The 23,489-nt window shown below is 36.6% G+C and overlaps 2 protein-coding genes across 3 annotated transcripts in view; one reads left to right on the top strand and one right to left on the bottom strand.

Moving 5' to 3' along the window:
- Positions 1-794: 794 nt before the first annotated feature.
- plpp1a (phospholipid phosphatase 1a) lies at positions 795-22,224 on the top strand. 2 transcript variants are annotated; one of them, XM_051684196.1, is made up of 6 exons: positions 795-1,267; positions 12,294-12,445; positions 13,820-14,100; positions 18,548-18,605; positions 20,734-20,910; positions 21,718-22,224. In XM_051684196.1, exons 1-6 carry the CDS (start codon positions 1,210-1,212, stop codon positions 21,835-21,837), a joined length of 846 nt encoding a protein of 281 aa, XP_051540156.1. In that variant the 5' UTR covers positions 795-1,209; the 3' UTR covers positions 21,838-22,224. The 2 variants fall into 2 exon arrangements, with proteins under 2 accessions (XP_051540156.1, XP_051540155.1); XM_051684195.1 differs by lacking the exon at positions 12,294-12,445 and adding an exon at positions 7,124-7,278 and having other exon boundaries at positions 796-1,267.
- Positions 22,095-23,489, bottom strand: part of mtrex (Mtr4 exosome RNA helicase) — a 51,134-nt gene continuing 49,739 nt past the window's right edge. Inside the window, exon 27 of the mRNA XM_051684118.1 lies at positions 22,095-22,371. Coding sequence (XP_051540078.1) covers positions 22,319-22,371 — 53 coding nt within the window. The 3' untranslated portion in view covers positions 22,095-22,318. The remainder of the gene's footprint in view (positions 22,372-23,489) is intronic.

Here is a 23,489-nt window from a genome sequence, read left to right as displayed (position 1 = left end):
TATTAGACTAAAAGTGCACCTGTAAAATCTATTTTCTTTTCTCTTTACATCATTATAACTCTCCTAAAATGTACCTCATACTTCCCCTTCCAGAGGGACTTTGTTCCCTTCTCAAAGCGCTCGCGCTTGTTAAAGTGTCGTGCTGTCATAGCAACCATATTAAGTTCCGTTTCCGTTTGTCCTACAAAGGCCGTCTCGTTTAAACGAGGCTTGTTTAAAGGAGGACACTCGGTATACTGCAGCCTTCAAAGGACACATCCTACCTAGCATGCAGCCTTCCAAACGAGACACAGCCATAGTTGTTCTGACAGTAGAAAAACTATTTGTGTTTTTCTTTTTATTAAAAGTAAATGGCTGAATAAACGTACTGGAAAGAAAATAGTTAGTTATATGTGACATATCACTTTGTCCTGAACAATAATGAGTGATATGAATCTATTTTTTTTTTGTTGTTGTTGTTTTTTGGTCAAACCGGTTTTGCCTGGCTCCCACATCTGTGGTTTCAATATAAAATATCACTACTTCCCATGAGAGAATATGTATTATTTCTGACATCTCTGAAAATGCTGTGGAAAAGAAGTACATTATTGCGTATAGATGGAAAGTGAAGAAATTCCGTTTTAGATAGAAAGAAGACCATATAGAAATTTTTCTTTTTATAGTGAAAAAAAAAAAGAAAAAAAGAATTACATTTCCCCCACACTCATGCCAACTGATGATACATTATTGAGTTAGTGGGCGGGGCAACCGATGGGCGTGGCCTGTGCTGTCGTACAGCGCTGAGAGACACGCGATAGGCTGAATCATCCTCAGCATGACAGCCAGCAGCAGCAGCTCTCTAGTGTGCAGACCAAACTCTACCCTACCGCTCACAGGCACCCGGGCCCTTTTATTCTGACCATCTGAATTATCATATACCGGCTCGTCATCGCGTATTCTTATCCTCATGCGTTGAAATGGTCATCTTATTTCAGGATCTTCCGCAGAACAGGTCGCTCTGTCTCTTGGACTGCTGATTATTAGTCGCCATTACGCATTCAATGTTATTAAGACAGTTGCGGCTTGCCTTACCACGCGTCCCTGTAGTTTATCTCTCTTTCAATAGACCATAAGAGGTGGACGCTCCGTAATTTTGTTTACTCAAGACGCCTTATATTAAGCCTTTATAATCAGAACTGAGCCACTGAAGGACACTGACACCGTGCAGCGATGTTCGAAACCAGAGGAATTCCCTTTATATTGCTTGATATCGCGTGCCTAGTACTTGGTAAGTTTTATTTGAGGTAATTTCTTTTTTATTCATTAGTTTAGATTTTGTCTAGACTGTTTTATCCATGTTTTAAGCCATATAGAGAAGTGTCGATAATTTATAAAATATAACCAAGTTAGGACAAGCCAAGTGTCTGTAAATAAGGTGGTTAAATGGTTAGTTTTAGATGTAAATACGCGCTATGCATAAAGAGTCAGCAGATATGAAGCTCGTGGATATGGGGCGGATCTGGACGCATTAATTGTGTCGTTAAGTCCCGTGAAAATATACATTGTTTCCATGCATGATACTTAATTGCACGTGATTCAACATAGCTACAATGTGACTCGCACATTAACCACACACGACACCAATAGTGTGCGTCATAGTGCATACTGAAGACTATATACACCCTCACTGAGCACAGACATCATGCGTTATCATCATTTTCCGTAAGGGCGTTTCCATTTTGCAGAGAATCTCTATGCAAAATGACTCGGCCACGGAATTAACCAATGAACGGAAACATCATTAAAATTTCAAATCCATTTAAAAACCCGTATAGCTTTTCTGAACAACAGCCAGTAAACTATTCTAATGCACTGAAAAAATAGTAAGATTTACTAAGTTTTTCTGAGTAAGTTTTAATGATACAAAAATTAAGTAAAATCTACTTCAGGACATATATTGATTAAAGTGAGCAATTTTAACTTAAACATTTCAGTTAAAACAGTAACTTTTATTTGTTGTACCCTGAAGTACATGGCACTTAAACTTTATTAGAATAGAATTACATTTAAATAAACATTTTATTAGAACACTAAACTTTCCTCATAAACAAGTTTATTCACGTACCAGATGACATGCATACGAATACCACCTTGTATTACTGGCATTAGAATCAAGATACAGAGCTGCACATGCAGACCTCAACACTTGGAGCACAAAATGATGACCGCACCAATCAAAAGATCATTTTTTGTTCATGAACGGGTCATTTTGAGTAGAACTTCAGTCTTCACAATACAAGAAGATACCAAACTTATCAACAAAATCAGCAATGAAAATGTTGTAAATAAACTTGCAAAAAATGAAACCATATTTGCTTATTCAAGCCATGCTGGGAACACCAGCTTGGAAAAGTTAAGTAAAATGTACTTAATTTGTTTACCTGTGAAGTTTACTCAAATTAGGAAAGAAATATGACAAGGTCCTCAACTTTAGGATTGGTACATGATGACATACAGTACTGTGCAAAAGTTTTAGGCACTTGTGAAAAATGTTACATAGTGAGGATGTCTTCAAAATTAACTAAATGTATAGTTTTCATTTATCACTTAATGTCATACAAAGTCCAGTAAACATAACAAATCTAAATCAATATTTGGTCTGACCACCTTTGCCTTTAAAACAGCCCCAATTCTCCTAGGTATACCTGGACACAGTTTTTCTTGGTTGTTGGCAGATAGGATGTTCCAAGCTTCCTGGAGAATTTACCACAGTTCTTCTATCTGTTTAGGATGTCTCAATTGCTTCTGTCTCTTCTTGTAATCCCAGACTGACATGATGTTCAGTGGGGGGCTTTATGGGGGTCATGCCATCTGTTGCAGGGCTCCCTGTTCTTCTATTCTAATCCTTTCTATTTGCAAAAGTAATGTTTGGGAGTCTAATATTTATATTTCCTATTGACACACTAAAGATATAAATAACCATCTTAAGACAAATGTTTTTGTGAAACATCTTATGTGCCTAAAACGTTTGCACAGTACTGTATTGTAAAGATAACAAACAATCATAAATATTTGCTTATAAGCTATAGCATTATTTTTACGTGTTTGAATTAAAAACAAATGTAGAATTTACTTAATATTTTCAACTTTATGCTTTAACTTATTCAGTGTAGAAAGTACCTAATCTTTTGTTCTGTATGTACTTTTCCTCAAAATGTTTTTTTTTTTTTTTTCAGTGTGTATATTACATGAATAATCATTTAATGTAGGGGGAATTAGGGTAATCTGGGACATTAATGTTGGGCAACTATGCTTTGATGTGTACATTTCTTACTGAATCATAAGCAAGGTTGTTAACATTACCATATACTAACTTGTTTGTCACGTGAAGTCTCGTGATGGGTGGAAATAACAGTTAAATGCAGAAGTTAATAGGGAAATAAATGCCACATATTACCCAAATTCACCCTATAGTATTGATATTGTATTGTATGCACTTTCTATTAGCTACTATCAGGGTTCCCACAGTTATGAAAAACCTGGAAATATCAGGTTTAAATAATGGAAATCCCTGTTGTGACAATACTTTTCTAGTTATGCACAGTTCTATCATATTTTGTTTGTTAGAAAAAGCTGTTTGTGAGTGCAATCTCTAGGAAAAGTTTTGTAAAATCCTTATCTAGTAATCACAACTGGAATAAGTCATGGGAATTCATTGCTCAAAATGTGGAAACCCTGTACTGTATGATCAGGTCTAAGAGGGGTATTGCCCCCCTAGATTTTCCCCCAAAATCTTCTGATATCCCCCTCCCGGTCTGATGAAGAGACAACCACTTGCCCACTTTATAGATACCCCCCAGGCCCTGCTGTACTATAGTTCTTAACTATTATGTGCCGAATTAGGCTCAAGTTATTTGGTCTACCAATAGGCTACTGAAGCTTAGAGCATTCATGATTACATTTTATTTGTATTTATTTTTGGAATTTTCTGTGTGCTGGCAGAAAAAACGCATACTTTTAAAACAATGAACAAATAGATACTTTCCGGAAAGTTGCCAACTGAGTCACATTCAGATGATTTCTTGAATTTGCCTTTTGATTGAGGAACCAAGTTGGTGAAATGGTTAAATATTTCATCATAATATAAAGTATGATAAAGAATAAAATCCAAACCACAAGGTACACAGTGGTAGTCGTGGCCATCTGACTTCAATTTCACACACATGCTGGTCAAATATCTCATATCTAAAAGTAGCTTACAATCACTGATTTCAAGTCAGACATGTGTCTCATGCCTTTCCGGGATGGCTTCCTGATTTTTTGCATTGGCGAGTGCATATTTACATAAGTTACAACCTAAATTCAAACTAGAACACATGAGAGCACATTAAAGCCTAGGGACGAATTCATGGGTTTAACCCTGAAGACTTGTCAATGGTAAAATGTTTGACAATGCGCACATCACATTTTTGTTTTGCCGTTTTCACATTTCTATCACTGAGAACATGTTCAAAGATTTAGCGTGCGGTTGTACTACAATGGGGCTTTAGTGGAGCATGGAACAATTTGTTTATGCCATGATTCCTTCTTTCAGGCTTGAACGGCCAGCTTTATCTATACGTATGTCACATGCGTTTAGCGTCAATAACAGACCCATACTCTGACTGGGACATGAGCCTCAGGCTCGATGAATGAGGGTTTGTGTTGTTTTCTCATAATGCTTTGCAATGGCAACAAGAATAGGTTGAGGCTATTGAGGATTCAAAGTTTACATGACAAGCTCTGACGTGAGACTTTAGATCGTCAGACACCATTAGGGTGATGTGGAGTAGATAAAGATATGTCAGCGTCAGCAAAACGGCTTAAATGGAAGAGGCTGCATACAACAATAGTAATTTGTTTTGGAGTGAAAGGAAAATGAGAATTTACTTTACACTTTATTATTTGTTTGATTTGCCATAGAATGGAAATTTGTCTTTTACACTGCCATAAAAAGAGAAAAATGTATATCAAAACACATTAGGTATAAACAACTATAATAATTGAATTAATGATTATGGCTAGGTAAAAATACAGCGTTTTCTGATTAATCAAGGTTTTCATTTAAACGATCCCAATATCGATTTTGAAAATTCAAAGATTGATCTCTTTCTTTAAAGTTTACTTTAAGTTTTGGTTGTTGATTATTATATATTTTAAATAAATAGCAATTGAAATGCATAGTTTGAACCCTGTTATTCATTTTAAAATTACCCAGAATAATTTTTTTCAGTAATATTTTATAAGTTAGAAGATTCCCTCCCTGTATACTGTAATATTGCCTACAGCATTTGCTGAGAGAGAATTTCTTTCATATGTAAGCAAAATGGATATTATGAGCTAGTTCCAAAATTTCAGTAGTCGATACCGATACCAGTAAAATTTAACGGTTCTCGATACCAATTTCGATACCACAGCAAAAATATGATAATGTGATATTGAACACATAAGTTTAGTTATTTTTAATATTATTTTAATAATTATTATTATTTTCCAGAACATGTTTTAAAGTTTAATTTAATCATCAAAATGGTGCCTAATCAATAAATTCTTAAAACTTTTAAAAAGTGAACATTTAAGTGAACTATAAGTGAACTTTTTAACATGTCAGTGCATTTTTTTGGCCAACCTTTTATTCAACAGCTGTCTTGCTTGTGATATATTGCTTAATTATTATTATTATTATTATTATAAAATTTTACTATACACGTGTAATATATTTGTATTCAATTCTTTAATTTCTTCAATCTCAATCATCTAGCTTTTATTTTGAGTCGTGCTTTTATTATGATGTGTGTTTTTTGCCTGAAGCTTCACTTTACCGGATAAACAGTGTGATCATTGCAGACTTTCAAGTCATGTCTGAAATCTCATCTGTTTACACTGTCCTTTGAGTCAGACAAATGAAATGTAGGACACAGTTTTGGAGTGTTTATATTTTAGATTACTGGTGTTTGTGGTCATTTTGAAATGTTGTGTTTTACATTTTATTACTGTGAAGCACTTTGGTCAACTCTGTTGTTTTAAATGCTAAATTATGCAGATCATCCACGCTAAGATTGCAGCCTTTAGTGGTTTAATAAATCACACTAGGACATGTCACTTGGATTAATTTCCATGTCAGTGTAAAAGGAGTAGCAGAGCACACATTCAAAGTAAGCCTGTGAGCATTTTAAAGCAGTCTTGAGTCGGTGCTCGGTACTACCGTTACCGCAGAAACACTGGTATCATTACATCTTTTTTTATTTTAGTACTGACATGGTACCAAAGTACCGGTACTTTTGACAACATTATTATGAGCCCTATTTTAAGAGCACTAGCGCTATGCCATAAGTCATAAGCGCAAAGTCTTGGTATTTCCGTGCAAGCATGCGCTAACACTAGGTGCAAGTGGATTTAGCGAAATCATGCCATAATGGGCTGGCCAAGTGCAATTTAATTAGGAGGTTCTTCTCCGGTTATTGCACTATCTGCATCCTAATTATATAGTCCATTCCCTCAAGCACCAGCGATATAAACCAAAACAGCACATTCATAAGAAGTTGGTAGTGTAAATGGACTGTATGCAATGAATTAGAAGAATATAAATATTTCTATGACAATGACAAGCTCCTTTTAAATGCTTGGAAAATTTTATTCTCATTAGGATTGTGATGTACGCTCTGATAATCTTCAAATGGTCAAATATCAGCTAAATTTATCGGCCTTGTCGATAAACCAGTCTAATCTCTGCATATGATGCGAACGTGTGATACAGCGAGGAATCTTTTAAAAGGATTTGTCCAGCATTGTATATAGACAACAGTAGTAGCAACATGACATCAGACACGATCAGTGTTTATAACCCAGTAGTAAGATGATGTCACTTTTAAACTACAGATATTCAAAGTCTCTTATACTGCCTGCTAGGTGTCCAATCTGAACACGCTTTGTCATTATAAACCCACAAGCATCATGTAATTCTTATCTCATGTGGAGCGCTCTAAGTGATAGTTGTCCTTGGCAGCAGCCAATCATCAACACAGGGAATCAGCCCTCACCATTGATTGGTTGGTAGACCCTATATAGAGTTGTTAACCTATTGTTAACCCTTTTTCGCCTACAGCTGGCCTCCCGCTTGCAGCGTTTAACCTGGGTAAAATCAAACCATTTCAGCAGGGCTTTTTCTGTAATGATGAGAGCATCAGCTATCCCTTCCACTCCAGCACAGTCACCTCCACTGTGCTCTACACAGTGGGCTTCACAATTCCTATTTGTAGTGTAAGTAATCCCGACAGCATCCACACAAGATGTGCCCAGAGTCTTCCCTTTTAATTTAGATTTTCATTTTCGTTCGAATTTTTCATTTTAGTTTCTCCCAACCTCATAACATAACGTTACTATACCGACATTTGTGCAAAAAGATTTTCACGTGGCTCGTTGTACATATCGCAACAGTTTCCTGGTGAAATGAACTCTAGGTGCTACAACAAGGACTTCACACAAATCACAAATATAAGGTAGATTATCAGTTCATAAACACCTTTTGCCCTGTTCCTCACACAGTGCTTACTTATGACATCAAAACACTTTTACTGTAGTGCATGACTAAGTAATAGTGCGATACATTTTAACGTTTAACTCGTAAAAAACAGTCAGTGAACAGGACAGTGCATACTGTAGCATAGAGGATTGCAAATATAAGAAAGATCCACAGATAGACAGTCACTGACATTAATGAATGAATAGGATGCAACGGGCATACTATTTTACTCACAGACAAAAAGCTGTTTATTTGTGCATGGCTTAGAGTTACAACAGATGTGGCTTATTTGTCGTGTTTTATTTTCATGAAACATAAACAGAATATGAAAAACTGTTACACATGATTACTTGGAGCAAATACTCCCGAATAAAATCCGCTGTGACATGATGCATAGATGCTGCGGTAATCTTCATGCTGGAGTGCGTCTGACATGCTGCTGAACGGCTGAAGGGAAGTCGGGCGTCTGCTCCCGGGTCCTATTGCCTGCCATATGCAACCTCTGTCAGTGCGACCTATGCACAGATGTGACCTATCTGTGTTTTTTTTTCTCTCAACAATGCAATTTTGACCCGATGCGACTTATATTCAGGTGCGACTTTATTTCCGGAGAAAATGGTACATTTACAAACTTGATCATGTGCTATTACTGTATATAGCGCATAGCTCAACTGATAGAGCGTTGCACTTGCGATACAAAGGACCAGGAGTCCTGAAGAAAACGGTAGTCAACACGCAAGTTGAAAGTGTCAGAAGCACCACAAAACGGCGTGGTTGCTTCAGCATTTGCGTTTTTCTTCTCAAATTTGCTTGACACTATCGGTTAGGTTTCCATTTAAAGTTTAGGGTAGGAAGAAAGGTTTTGTTTATTTGAAATTCGATAGAGCAGTAACTTTAAAAACTTTTTTTTTGAACTCGCTTTTAGCGCCACACAGTGGATATTTCACCTCAGAACTGCTGCGATACTTGTAAGAGATCCGGAGAGATCAGACTGGAGTGAGTTTTATTTTAGTTGAAGTATTAGTATTTTAGAGCAGCCAAAGTTAACATGTTAACTGATATCATTCAATTAAATTTAACGCTTTCAAGATGTCTTAGGACTGTCTAGATTTTATCGTTATCTAATGGCACTTTCATGTTTATTGAAGGTGAAATGTAATGTATACTATGTATCAAAAACAAAAAATTCTTTGTTTTCAGTTTGATATTAAGTTATTTTTGGAATCATGAAAAACATAGTTTAGTTAAATTTTACTTCGAACTATTATGTTTGTTTTAATTTGTCTTTTTATTTTATATGTTAACAAAAAAAATGTCATTTAGTTTTCATTAAGGATAACAACACTGTTCCTTTTCTTGAGGATTTAACTGACTGTTGCATCCAAAGGAAGTGGCCCATCATTTTCAGTGAACAAACAACCTAATAGACACCAAAGAGCAGCTGTATCAACATTACATCTGACCACTAACAGGTGCAAACTGCCATTTGAATAGAGCAGCTTAGTGTGATTGAATGCAGCTGTTCAAGTTACTTTAATATGTGCTGGAGTGTCTAACACGCAGCAACCAGTGATGCATCGTGCCACAACAGCTTGAGGTTGTCTACACTGTAAGCGTCAAAGCAGCACATTGACGTCATCTCAGAATGTTCATTAACACAGACCAATCAACTGGAGACTCTAGTTTACACTTCAGCAACAGTACAATGAAATAAAATCTGTTAAAAATTAAATCAAAATGTATTTTCAACAGAAATTAAGTAGGCCTAATTGTTTTGTGTAAATTGTATTTTTAATATGTTTTTGAATAACTTAATAGATCCAGGCAAAAAAAAAATAAAAATGAGTGCTGTGTCATTGACCCTACAACTGCGTACTATATGCATATGGTTAAAAACAAAAGATGATTAAATTAGAAGGCCAGAGACCATAAAATTACAAGCTGGGTTTGATGTAATGGTCAGAAGGTATTAAAATACATAATGAATAAAATTTATGGCAAGAAAATATAAATAAATCATATATATGTATATTATACTTGTAAATAATTTTATTTCAGATGTACAGGGAAGTGCTGGTGTAGCTCTTCTATGCATTAAAAATAGAAATGGGATATCAACTGAATGCAGTGGGCGCTTTCAGTGTAGACCACCATTGACTGTAATGCAAGTGTTCTAGTCTAGTTGCATCACAACACGCCGTACACATCCGGGGTAGACATGGTGTCAAGATTGAAACAAGAATTCTTTGTAGGTCGGTTGTACCATCGGGTTTTTTTCTTCTTTGTCTAAGAACACTCTGGGCATTTTGCTTTGCATTACCTCCACTTAGCCAAGGATGTCCACTTAGTAGAAGAAATTGCCTTGAGTACCTGTTTTAGATTAAAATAAATTTGAGGTGTTTTCCGCTCTGAATATTTTTGAATGCAACATGTACTGCTTTAAAAAAAAAATCTTTTTTTATTTATTTTTTTTTTTTTTAAGACATAAATGGAAATTGGGCCATTTGTGGTTTTCATCATGAAAGACTTCTTAGGTTTCCCATCAAACCACAGAAACGTCCTGAATATGTTTAGTAAGGGTCAATGTTTGGTCACACATTAAATACTCAAGACCAGACATTATGCAAAGTTATGGTTACGTTTTATCATTACTGACATGGTTAATTTTTTTGAGCAAGTGTTTGCGTCAAGCATTTTAAAATAGTTTTATCACAAAATTAAATGAAAAAGATGGATGGAAGACACACGTTTTGTTCTATATCTTAGAAATATCTGTGGATATTAAGTCTGAAATGTGATGAGTGATAGTTAATATCTTCTGGAGCACAGACAGAATACTTTTTGCTTCTAAAAAGGTCTCTCGGAGTGCAAAGAATACTTTCCGGGAACAACCGCAAATGTTTGATGTTGATGATACAGATTTAGACCATTTCAGACACTGTTGTGTTTGACACAAATTGACCCCGTTGTGTGTGAGCTAATACCCATATTGTGTGTGGTATGAGTGACTCATTTCTTTTACTTGATGAAAACCACAAACTGCCCATATTGCAGGGTTTCATGACCTCAGTGTAAGCAACCCTCAGCTTCCACTTGCTTTGCCAGTCCAGGCAGCGTGCAAAGCGTGCAAGCAATGATCTGAACGAGTGATCCTTCTGAAATCTTATACGTTCAGACAGTAATTCGTACACCATGACAATGCAGCTTTCAGTGAAGATGGCAAGAAGAGATGGTGTAATTTAAGGAGCTGTCCTCTGTAGAGAGTTCTGGGTAACGTTGGGTAGACTTCTCTGATCCACATGTCTGATATCTCTTAGCAGGCAGAGTGGTTTATGGACATTAACATGGGAAAAATGACATGCACACATGTCTAAGCATTACACATTCACTGCATGTTGGGTAAATGTCTTAATCCCTATCACATGCTTTGCTGCCACTCTTGAGTAACTTTTATGCCTCTGACAGGCTTGTAATGTTTCTGCTGGTAATATCTTACCACGGTCATCCTTCTTGCATATTTGTTCACGATGTTTGTGTCACCATAAAATCAACGTGAAATCACAATAAACCCTATTTGCTTTCTTAATTCACGTTCCTTTTCGAATTGTGAATGATTCACCGGTGCACATAATTCTACTATTGTGCTTTCGTAATTCATCACTCCATGAATCCCTCGTACTTTTTAACCCCTCTCATCCAACCACCTGGCTCAATTCTGGTATTTAATGACCATTTTTTCTTTCTAATCAATTCCCAATGGAAAAATCATGTCAAGTTTAAAACAAAACTTTTGAACTTGGAATTTTGTCATATTACTTATATTATTAGAAGTAAATTGGGTTGCAAACAGCATTTCACGTTAACTGTAAAATTTCTAACTGTGAAACAACATTTAATCCTGAAATACCGTATGTAACTTTCAATGTTAAAAAACACTAAACATTGAAACTTAACATCCCAAATTAATATGCAGGGGGCACCAAAAAATGACATGGCTGCTTCAGCATTTGTGTTTTTTCTTCTCAAATTTGCTTGTGACACTATCAGTTAGGTTTCCATTTAAGGTTTAGGGTAGGAAGAAAGTTTTTTTTTTTAATTTGAAATAATAAACAAAAGAATTTACTTGTGCACCCCCAGTCGGATAGCAAAACCACCAAGAGAGACCTAGCCTGGTAAAACAAAGAGAGAATCTATTTGCCCACCATAAAACCCAAAATCCCTGTATGATGGTGTGCAAAAAAACCTGGGCTTAAAGATTAGAAAAAGCATTTTGGGGAATAAATAGAGGGCGGGTAATATCATTTTGAGATATTTGAGAAATTCACTAAATGTTCATACAAACAGATACTCAAAGACCACTTGGGTTTGCACTCTGACAAGATCTGCCTTATATCATAGCGTGCGGTTAAATCATTTGTGCTATATTTGAGCGTCTCCACTTCCCATGACGACCTCAAAACCACTGGAGACTGAAAACAAAGCAGTAAAACCCACTTCAAGAATAGCTTCAATTATAAAAGAGCAAAGCTTGACTTCTGGTGAAATTCAGCCCCAGATGCCGCATCACTACCACCACCTCTCTAATCCTTTGTTCTTCTCGTTTTAGAGTGGGAATCCATATATATGCCTAACTCACAGCTTTTCTTCCTGTACGAGCACCTCACCTAAGACATCACTTACTTGAACTGGGGAGAATAGGACACAAACCCCTCTGTTAACCTTTGTTTTTTCTCTCACTGCTTTTTTTTGCTAGTTGGACTCCCATTCGCAATACTCACAATACAACACAAATCATTCAAACGAGGATTTTTCTGTAACGATGACTCTATCAAGTACCCATATAAAGAAGACACCATTTCCTATCAGTTATTAGGAGGAGTAATGATTCCTATCACTGTGCTTACTGTAAGTGCCCACCTGTTTGTTACACTAGCAGCTCACCCCCTTACTGTCTCTCTCACTCTCTCTCATTGTGCCTCTATTGTTTATTGCGTGCTTCTCTGGTCAGTTGGAAACCGAATTGAGATCTAACCACAGTTTGGAGGACTTAAGGTCTTGTAAATAGGTTCTTAAAGGAATAGTCCAGCCAAAAATGAAAATTCTGACATCATTTACATTGATTTTGTTTGAAAACTCAGTTTTCCAAAGTATACGGTTATGGAGAGAGTTTTCAAAACGCTATTTGGTGGAGAAAAATTCCATCCTGAGTGACCACATCTGTCAAGTTTAAAAAGTATTAAAACAATTACCATAAAAGTAATCAATAAGACTCTAGATTCCTCTATATGCTCTATATTCCTCTGAAGTCCTCTGACTGAAATCGAAGTTTAAGTCGTTATTCTCAGAAAATCTGATGTAGCTCTCAAATCTCAGTCACGCTTCCACATATTGGTTACAAGACGTTGTCATTGACGTTAAAAGCCATCTTAAAAGCCATCCAACTCAATGGAAAAATTGTCGCTAGTCTTCTACCCACACAATGGTCACCTTAAAAGCCTATACACCACAAAAGTTATTGTGATGAAATGGTTACAATTTGTCACCATTATGTTTAGACAATAGAGCTGAAGACTCTCTCTGTGGTTACTTCTCATAACTGTTTCTTTAAAGCAGGCTTTTTATCTAGTGTGGTAGCATCTACAAGACATCATCTACAAGACAGCACTATACTTTTAAGGGCAATAGAAACATCACTGAGTTTACTTAATATGATTACCATTTCCTTAATCAATACATAGACATTAGACTAGATGTCATATTTCATTTGACTCAAACAGGAACAAGACTGTGAAGAATAGAAGTATTGTCCATTCAATGTCATTCTCTTGTGTACATGGGTCTTGATCGTTCAGCTAATGATACATTGAAAATAAGTCCAATTACCAGTGGATGAAAAACTTTCGTAAACATTGCTTGTGAAAATTAGACATAGCCTGAGACAGTATGACATGTTGAACAGATTGTAGTCCCATCCCTCACAGTCTTGTAAGCATTGAGTCTAAATGTAACGGTTACAGTCTAAATGTCAAAGACTTAACATGGGTAACTGTGTTAAAGTTATGTTAGGGAAACACCAGTGATGGCTGCATTGTCAAGTGCTACTATTGTTCGATCTTGTTTTCCATTCTTGTACATGTGGACATCCTTCTAAGACCTAAAATCAATCCTCAAAAATGTTCACATCTCGAACACATGACTGACTGTTAAACAGTTGTTGACATTTCCACCAGAACCTGGACAAAGAAAAGTAACAGTTATTCCCTTCCTCTCCCATCACAGATGATCATAGGGGAGTGCCTTTCAGTCTATCTAAAGCGCATCAAATCAAAGTCTTTCTGCAACGGTTATGTAGCCTGCATCTATAAGGCCATCGGCACCTTTGTGTTTGGTGCCGCCATAAGCCAGTCACTCACTGACATTGCCAAGTATTCCATCGGCCGTCTGCGGCCACACTTCCTCGATGTGTGCAGACCCGACTGGAGTCGGATCAACTGTACTGGAGGGGCTTACATTGAGGACTTCAACTGCACTGGGGATGAAACCAAGTTCAACGAGGGCAGGTAGGTTACACTTCCCTTAGGTCTGTCAGTAGTAGTTCCTGTGGCTCAACTGGTAGAGCACAGGGCTAGCAATGCCAAGGTCATGGGTTTGATTTCCAAGGACCACACATGCTAATAAAATGCTAAATGTATTCCTGGTTGCATGTCAATATTTTAAAGCACTGTCAAGAAACACCCTCAGATCATTTTGGCATCTGGCCGTCAAATTTGTTGATGTGTTACTTAAGAATGGTTCAAGCTATCAAGACGTTTTTAATAACTTTTGACCAGCGTGGTCTGAAGATGTTTTGCCCCAAATTTGGCAAAGATCCGAAAAAGTAGGTTTATAATGAAATTCAAGATGGCCAACTGGAAATGTGGTTCACCATGGAAAAATTAGTAACATTCAACTCTGCTTGACCAAAGGAATCTAGGGACATCAGGCACATGCTTATAAGCCATATTACTCAAAAGTTAGAAGAATTAGTTTTTTTTAATATATATATATTAACCATTTTGTTATATATATATATATATATATATATATATACACACACACATTGGCGGCCAAAGGTTTGGAATAATGTACAGATTTTGCTCTTATGGAAAGAAATTGGTACTTTATTCACCAAAGTGGCATTCAGCTGATCACAATGTATAGTCAGGACATTAATAACATGAAAAATTACTATTCAAATTTGAAAGAAATGTTCAGAACTTCTTAAACTATTTTTTAAATAGTGATTTTCTAGTACCAGATTAGCAATTTAGCATGATTACTCAAGGATAAGGTGTTGGGAGTGATGGCTGCTGGAAATGGGGCCTGTCTAGATTTGATCAAAAATGACTTTTTTCAAATAATGATGGTGCTGTTTTTTTACATCAGTAATGTCCTGACTATACTTTATCAGCTGAATGCCACATTGGTGAATTAAAGTACCAATTTCCTTCAGAAACAGCAAAATCTGTACATTATTCCAAACTTTTGGCCACCTGTGTGTGTATATGTGTGTGTGTGTGTGTATATATATATATATATATATATATATATATATATATACATACACTCACTCTCACTCCCACACTCTCTCTCTCCCGGTCAAAAGTTTTGAAACACTTCACTGAAATGTTTCTCATGATCTTAAAAATCTTTTGATCTGAAGGCGTATGCTTAAATGTTTGAAATTAGTTTGTTGACAAAAATATAATTGTGCCACCATATTAATTTTTTTCATTATAAATCTAAAATGTAATTAAATAAAGTTTTTGAAATTGATGACTTGGACCAAATAATAAAGAAAAGCAGCCAATAAGTGCCCAACATAGATGGGAACTCCTTCAATACTGTTTAAAAAGCATCCCAGGGTGATACCTCAAGAAGTTGGTTGAGAAAATGTCAAGAGTACATGTCTGCAAATTCTAGACAAAGGGTGACTACTCTGAAGATGCTGAAATATAACACAGTTTTGATTTATTTTGGATTTTGTTTAGTCACAACATAATTCCCATAGTTCCATTTATGTTATTCCATAGTTTTAATGACTTTACTATTATTCTAAAATGTGGAAAAAAAAAAAAAAATTATAATAAAGAACTTTTGACCGGTAGTGTATATGTACATTTTAAATCAACTTTGGATAGAAGAGTTTTTGGCAAAAAAAAATAAAAATAAAAAAATGTGAGCAAGAAAGTACAGTTTGTCTTTCAAGTGGAAGTAGGAATCATTTATGTCCTTCACATCAATTTCAGGGCATTTTAATGTGGTTTCATCCTGGAAAAGTCCTTACCAGTTGACCATACAAAATCTGTTGAATTTCCCCAGGTTTTGCTGTATGCTATTAGGTGATTATAATGAAACCTGTAAAGATACTGTCCTGGTCCTATTTTACTCCAAAATCAAAATAATTTTTTTAATATATAGAAAATAGGGATATAGAGATATCATATAGAAAATGAATAATTTTTTAGGGTCGTTAATTTTTTTTTTTACATTGCGACATTATTGTCATGACAGTTACGCACATTTACCCCCCAGTTCTCATTACCACAATGTGAAAAAAGATGGTCAATATGCTATTCCCATTTCCGCAATGTGGAAACATTTTTTTTTTAATTGTTAAATATTTATACATTATAGTAGGACTCTCTTGGTACTGCTTTTCATTTTCACTGATTTTAATTAAAACATTTGTTGTACACAGCATCCAGCAAAAAATCTCAATGGTCATAAATAGTGATATTTAGGCTGATATTTAGCTGATAACCATGTTCATTTAGCCGATTAACAGAAGTGTTAACTTTCCCTTGTGTCAGTTCCAAAATCTACCAATAGATTTTTGAAAATTTTATTTTTTTATTATTATTTGTTTTTTTCTCCAGTTTCAAATAGAGGAGAATGGCCAGACTGGTCCAATCTGACAGGAATGTAACATCATCTTGTCAGCTTGACCAGTCTGGCCATTGTTCTCTGACTTCTGTCATTAACAAGCCGTTTTCTTCAACAGAATTGCCGCTCGCTGTATGTGTTTTGTTTTTGGCACCATTCTGAGTAAACTCTAGAGACTGTTGTGAGTGAAAATCCCAGGAGATCAGCAGTTACAGAAACACTCAAACCAGCCCATCTGGCACCAACAATCATGCCACGGTTGAAATCACTAAGATCACATGATTTTTTCTCCATTCTGATGGTTGATGTGAACATTAACTGAATCTTCTGACCCATATCTGAATAATTTTATGCACTGCTGCCACATGATTGGCTGATTAGATAATCACATGAATAAGTAGGTGTACAGGTGTACTTAATAAAGTGGTCGTTGAGTGTATATATTTGGGGTAAAATATTACCTGGATATTTTCTTGACAGGTTTTGTGAGAATCACCCTATTGGACACTGTATAATAGCTGTTATGGCCACTTCAAGGTTGGAGGACTCATCTCAACATAACTCAATGCCTTGGAATGGTTTTGCTTCGATTAAATTGATCTTCTATAGAAGGAAGCAAATTTACAGGAAGTCGTCCAATTAGCAGAACTATTTCAACGGAGACCTCAAATAGGGTGTTGAGAGGAACCTCCCTGATTAATGTTGAAATGGAGGGCTTCCTCAAGTCTTAACCTTGAACCCTTTTTTCTGTCTTTTTTTTGGTGTTTAGAACACCCATGCTGTAGCTGTTAGTCTGTGGTTCACACGCTGTAGTGCTCTCGAATCCTGTGGTAAGAGGTTTCAAGAGCACACAGTGGTGCTGAGGGTTTCTGCTTGGGTTTCTGGACCAGACTCAAGGCCGACAGTGTCCCTGACATTCTCAGAATGCTCTCTTTTACCGTAGGTGTGGTTCCTGTCTCTCAGAGAGGCACCTCTTTGGTCCAATGTTTGCCTAGGAGATGATGCCATTAATAGAACAAATAAAAAGCAGTGGAGGGTCTGAGCCCAGAATAACCCAGATCACCTTTCATTTGGGGTCTGCTTGCTAAGCGGCCACGTGTAATTGTGCACAAGATGGTAGGAGTCGTCCAGGTTAAGTTTAAACATGCTATGTCTAAATTATAGAAATGCCAATTTTACGTAGATCTATAGTTCTTTGAATTAGGGTTGCGCTTCAGTGCAGTTTCATTCTCAAAGACGCATGCACGTTAAGGTCTGAATATGCCATTTGAAATAATTCAGTTTGGCTCAACTTTGTCTCATGGTGACCTTGTCTGTAATTAAATTAGGAATGTACCGATCTGACCTAATTTTATCTTGCACACAGCTCTAAACCTGTTAAACCCTGTTTTTGTTAGATCAGTAGCAAAGGAGTATATGTTAACTTGTCAGTTAAATAACGTCTGTACCATGAAGCTATCTGGCAAAACGTTATTGCTGAAATAAAATCGTTGTGGTGGTTGACACTGGTATAATTATTTTGACATTGTAAACTGAAAGTAATATCTTTTGGCTCTTTTAACAACATGTTTTAATAGTTAGCGCATGTCAGTGGTCACCGTGCTGCTCGGATTGTTCCAACATTATTTGCTGGCAGTCACGGGGCGGATGCTCCTAGTTGATACTATGGCTAGAGCTTAAGTAAACAGGAATACGCGAAAGCCAGCCGGATAGCCAGACCACCCTACCTTCCCTGACGCTCTCCACACTTCCCCTGCCCCGACCCCAACCGATTAACACACACCTCTCCAGCATAGCTTTATTACCCGGAAAAGGGTGTGTGTGTGCGCACTTTTTCAAAGGGAGTGCTCATTGGGACCAAATGGGACAGTGCAAATCTTTGCACAGTATGGGACTTAATGTTTGGATTCCTTCCCACCAACTTGTCAAAGTAATCCTTGGTTTGTGTTTACAGAGTTGCAAAACACATGTCTGCTTGGATTTTATGGCTTCATACTGTTGCACAAACACACGTCACGTGTAGTGATAAGTAGTTAAACAGACCTGCTTTGCCCACATTGCTCCTTTGATTCTCTGTTTCAGGCTCTCGTTTTACTCTGGTCACTCCTCATTCTCCATGTACTGTATGCTGTTCCTGGCAGTAAGTGTCATTTAAATACTCTTTTAATTATTTATATTGTCATGACAATTAAGCAAATTTCTCCCCTAAGTTATCATTACTGTAGAACAAAAAAATATCATCCTCACCACTGATATACTAGATATATAACATAGCGCTCTGGAATACTTGATTCTGATTGGTCAGTCACACCATTCACGTCTGATATTTCACTGGTCATCCAGGTATTGCAAGTCATCTTTCCTATTTCTCGTATCACTAGGCAATCTTTACAAGCAGGCTAATAAATTAATTTAAACTCAAATCAGCATTTCTTGTCCGTTTATGTATTTATTTGACAAGTAGACTAGTAATATGTGGAATAATGAGAGGTCAGATGGTCATTATCATAAAATAAATCCCTTTAGGGTGATGTTAGTCCTGACCACCCCCTGTCAGGGTTTATTTTCTGATAAACACAGACTAACTGTAGATTATCCCTTACACATATTAAAAAGTGTAAGTATTGCAGTAAAGAGAATAACAGTTGAGTATAACAGGAGTTAAAATGGCTGTGGAAATGTCCTTAATTGTTATGGGAAAAGAAAGAAAGAAAAAAAAGTTACAATGCAGCAAATCTTAATGGTCCTAAAAGTAGGCTTTGTTGTCTTTTACACTTTTATTTTAAAATCAAAATTTGTTTTAACTTGAGTTTTGCACTCCTGTATTGTTCAGAGCTGTTCTTTGATAATCAGGTCGCAATCGAACCACAACGTGCATTTCCTTTACTCATCCAATCACAAACCAGATGAAGGTCAATACTCTTCCAGTAAATAGCCACATTTGTTTCTGAATGACCAGGAAATGGGCTTAATGTTTATGTAGATTTATATACTTTATTTATTGTCCATTTGAAATCCCCCATTATTCATCACAAGGACGTTTCTTGATTTAAAAGAGCAATCTTAAGGTGTCTTATGGCATTCTACTGACTTCCCCATTACAGCCATGTTAGCAAACAGAACATATCTTATCGAGTACAAGCATTAGACATGCGGCTAAAGTGCACACTTTTAAACCCATCACACTCGAGGTCAAAGTTCAGTAGCTCCCAGAAATACAATGCTGAAGTAGCTTTTCAAAGTTATCTAACCACCGATATGGAATTAAACTCCTTAAACAAATCTATATAGATAAGATTACAAACATTAACCACTTTAATCAAAGCTATAAATGATTCATGATTTTGACAATAATCCTATAAATAGACCTGTTGCTTGATGGAATAATCATTAACATTAAAGCATAATTTCCAGTTTGAGGCTTTTAGTCGGCAACTAAAATAACTATAGCTGGCACTGGATAAAGGAAGTTTCAATCTTGATGAGTAGGTGTGGCTATTGATTGACAGCTCTGTTTCACATCAGCATTTTTGTTATATGCCCTCAGGCATAAGGAAAATGAGCTTCTTCGTAAACAGAGGTTGGATCATAAAGCATGGGATTTTCAGTAACATGAAAACAATGAACACTAAAGCCATATAAGTATACTTCAGTTTTGACGCAAACGCATAGTGTCTGTGTGTAGTCGAACACTCAAAGTATTGCTATGCTTTCTATGAGATACTGGTCTATTTGTCTTCAGGAGTTTAGACCCACACAAATGCTGGTAATCTCCTGACCTCGACGTGCACATCTACTGTTGTTGTTTCCACTTTCGTTTCCTGTTGTTTAGCAGCAATTACATCATCTAGTGTTTCTTCGTGACCACAGCGGCTCAATTGTGAGTGTTGCCACCTTGTGGACCCACAAATTTCTGCAAATAATTCCAGGCACATGCGCACACTGCGCTTTCAGAGGACATACGGTTAGAAAATTCGGCCTGCAAGCATTAAGTGCTCAAGCACTCTACTGATAACGAAATTTGTCAGGCATCCTGTATGCAGATGCCTAGCGTTCGCGTCTGACCGAAGTATACTTTGGGCTTTATTATGCGGAGTGTGTACATGTAAAATTACAGTGCACTGAAAATTATGATGTGCAGAAGTCAACATGATGTAATAAGTGAAAACTTTGGAAAGGATTGGCATGTGCATTATAAGTTTGACAGGTAACATTTTTAATCTTTCTCATGCCCAATTAACTATTGAACAACCTTTATTTTCTCCAAGCTTTATCTTCAAGCAAGAATGCAAGCGGAGTGGGCACGGCTCCTTCGACCCACAATCCAGTTCTTCCTGATCGCTGCCTCTGTCTATACGGGACTGTCCCGCGTCTCAGACTACAAACATCACTGGAGTGACGTACTCACAGGCCTCATACAAGGAGCAATTGTGGCTTTACTAGTGGTGAGTGATACTACCAACTGCAAGCAGACCATCTCTTGGAGGTAGTCAGTGTGAATTCTACTTATATTTAAACAATGGTTAACACCACGTGACTAGAAACAAACAACTTGGTTTTACTGTTGTGCAGTATACACACCTAAAAACAATTAGCTACATATAGAACAAAGACCGATATTTCAGGCTTTACGACTGTGATTGCAGAACTTTCTATAAGCCTCAGCAATTTAGCACAACAGTGTTGTTCTGGATGTAAATATCCATTCATACCTTCTAGACCTTTAAAGACATGCTATGAGCTCTAAGGTTATGCAATGACATATGCTTCAAATTCATACTTCCGCTGAAAAACTACACTACACAAAGAGAGCTCCACCAATCAGAAATAACTGCAAATTTGTGTATATTTCTGAACATTTTGTAATAAAACTAAAATTATGCTTAAAAATAAATTGCTATAAATTAGTAGCATTACCACCAATTTTGATTAGATTACATAGTTTGCAATGAATTGTGCAATGAGTAGTTAATTCCCTTATAGAATAGGGCAGTAGGTTACGCAGTCATTGTCTTTTATTTCCCCTATATTCATATACTTAATTGCTTCAAAGTTTTTAATGTTGCAATCTCTGAGCTGGTTGGTTTGGTTCACAGCTTAGAACTCCTAATTAAATAATCATTTTGAAATCGCTTTGGAGAAAATGAATGGGAAAAATACTTAGTTCCTTCTGGAAACAAGCAGATGGCACTTTTGCGCTCTTCTATTAGCAATTCAGCTCACTCAAACATTGTGACTCTTACACCCTACAGGTATTCTTTGTGTCAGATTTCTTCAAAAAGAAGGTTGAACCCCAGAAAGAGGTAGAGATCCCACACACCACCTTACAAGAGACGCCTACGAATGGAAATCATTATGACAGCCCAAACTAAGCTATCAGGAACGTTTTTGACATGCCCCATGGAGTCGATGGGAGGAGGATTAAGAATGCACCCACTACAAGGGCAGACCACTAGGGTGGAAACCTGTGAATGTAACTTGGCTTTTAATGTTTTCTAGACCCCCCGGGGATTGGTCTCTTTACGGACACTGTCCCACGTTGCCTTGGCTGGACTGCTTCTGCTGCTACCACAGCTTCCTGTGTATCTCCTAAAACTAATAAGTGTACCTGTATTAAGCCACAAAAAAATCACTATACAGACTTTTTTTTATTAAAACTGATAAAATGTATGTACAAAATGTTGCGCTTTTTGATGAATACAAGAACCTATTATGCTTGTTGATATGAACACAAATAAAACAATTATGTTCAATGTTAATTCCGTCAATGTCTTGAAGAAAAAAAATGAACAATACATTATTCAAGAAATAAAAATAAACATTAACTAAGGCTCAAAAATAAGAGTTGAAGGATCACAAATAAAGACTGGCAGCAAACACAATATCCCTCTTGATCTTCGTTATACCTGTGAAAACAAGGAAAGTGTGCATGAGCTTTTTTTTTTACATTAACACTTACCCATTTACAAACATTGAAATCTGGATTAGAACAAAGTGGTTTCTTTAAAACAGCGGCTCTGTCCCAAAAACCTAGTGTGCTGTCTAGCTAGACAGCATTTTTGGGCACCATAACAGCATTGCAACAATCTCATCAACTATATAAAATTGCAGACTACAGCTTCAATTCAAAATCTGAGAAGTATCAATAAATAAAAAAAAGGACTGTTTTACCCAATTAGAGACTATTTAGCAGAGACGGGCCACTTCAGTTAAAATTAAATTGGAACGCTCAACCAAGAAGCTATGAGCGCCCAATGGATGTAGAAAGGAAGTCCCGCCAGACATCACCTGTCAATCAACTCTAGAACACGTATGCGCATTAGCTACAGAAGCCTGGAAAATTTCATTTTTTAGTGTAAAATGAGGTAAAGAATCACAATTTATGATACCAGTGTTGTCAGATTTTATTGTTGATTTGAAGTAGGTTCTTTGATCGTAATCTTGACCAACGGTTTTTGAGATTAAATTCGGTTGTCAGTTCTCCTTTTAGTGCTTATATTCTGTACACACACAGTTCAATAAAATACAGGAGTGACAACTGCATTTTAAAATTTCACTTAGTGTGTAAGGAACCGAACTGTACAACTAGTTGTTAATGACCTGATTAATGGCACGTGTGAGAAGTGTCTGTCTTCTGGTGTAAATCGCATTTACAGAAGTACGTGTCTTCATTCAATCATATATTCCAGTCTTTGTCTCATCTGTAGTTCCTCATGAGCCCTGCGGTTTCAGGATTACATGTACATTACAGTACATAGTGCACACGCTGTTTAACAACAGCCGCTTAGACACACAAACAAAACATGTAGATTCTGTCGACAGCAGCCAATTAAACATCGTCAGATGATATTACACCTGTGGTGGATGATCTCTTTACTCAAAAGCAGCAAAATAAATAAACTAGTGATGAGGCCAATGTTCAAATGGGCCAATGGAATGCTTGTTAATTCAATCTCCAACTGTCAAGAATTCAAATGTATACAAACCCACAAATGACCTTTAATCTGCTTTAAGTTGCTCTATC

This window comes from Myxocyprinus asiaticus, chromosome 42 (assembly GCF_019703515.2).
Source record: "Myxocyprinus asiaticus isolate MX2 ecotype Aquarium Trade chromosome 42, UBuf_Myxa_2, whole genome shotgun sequence".
NCBI lineage: Eukaryota > Metazoa > Chordata > Actinopteri > Cypriniformes > Catostomidae > Myxocyprinus > Myxocyprinus asiaticus.
The sequence above is the reverse complement of the archived record's forward strand: the minus strand, read 5'-3'. Positions and strand labels throughout refer to the sequence as shown.

What these genes read in the sequence shown, in the direction of transcription:
- plpp1a (XM_051684195.1), top strand. Translation starts at nt 1,210, where the DNA reads ATGTTCGAAACCAGAGGAATTCCCTTTATATTGCTTGATATCGCGTGC. An exon ending in TCACAATTCCTATTTGTAGT is followed by an intron (nt 7,279 to 13,819) that starts GTAAGTAATCCC and finishes CTCCCATCACAG; the next exon opens with ATGATCATAGGGGAGTGCCT. An exon ending in ACCAAGTTCAACGAGGGCAG is followed by an intron (nt 14,101 to 18,547) that starts GTAGGTTACACT and finishes TCTCTGTTTCAG; the next exon opens with GCTCTCGTTTTACTCTGGTC.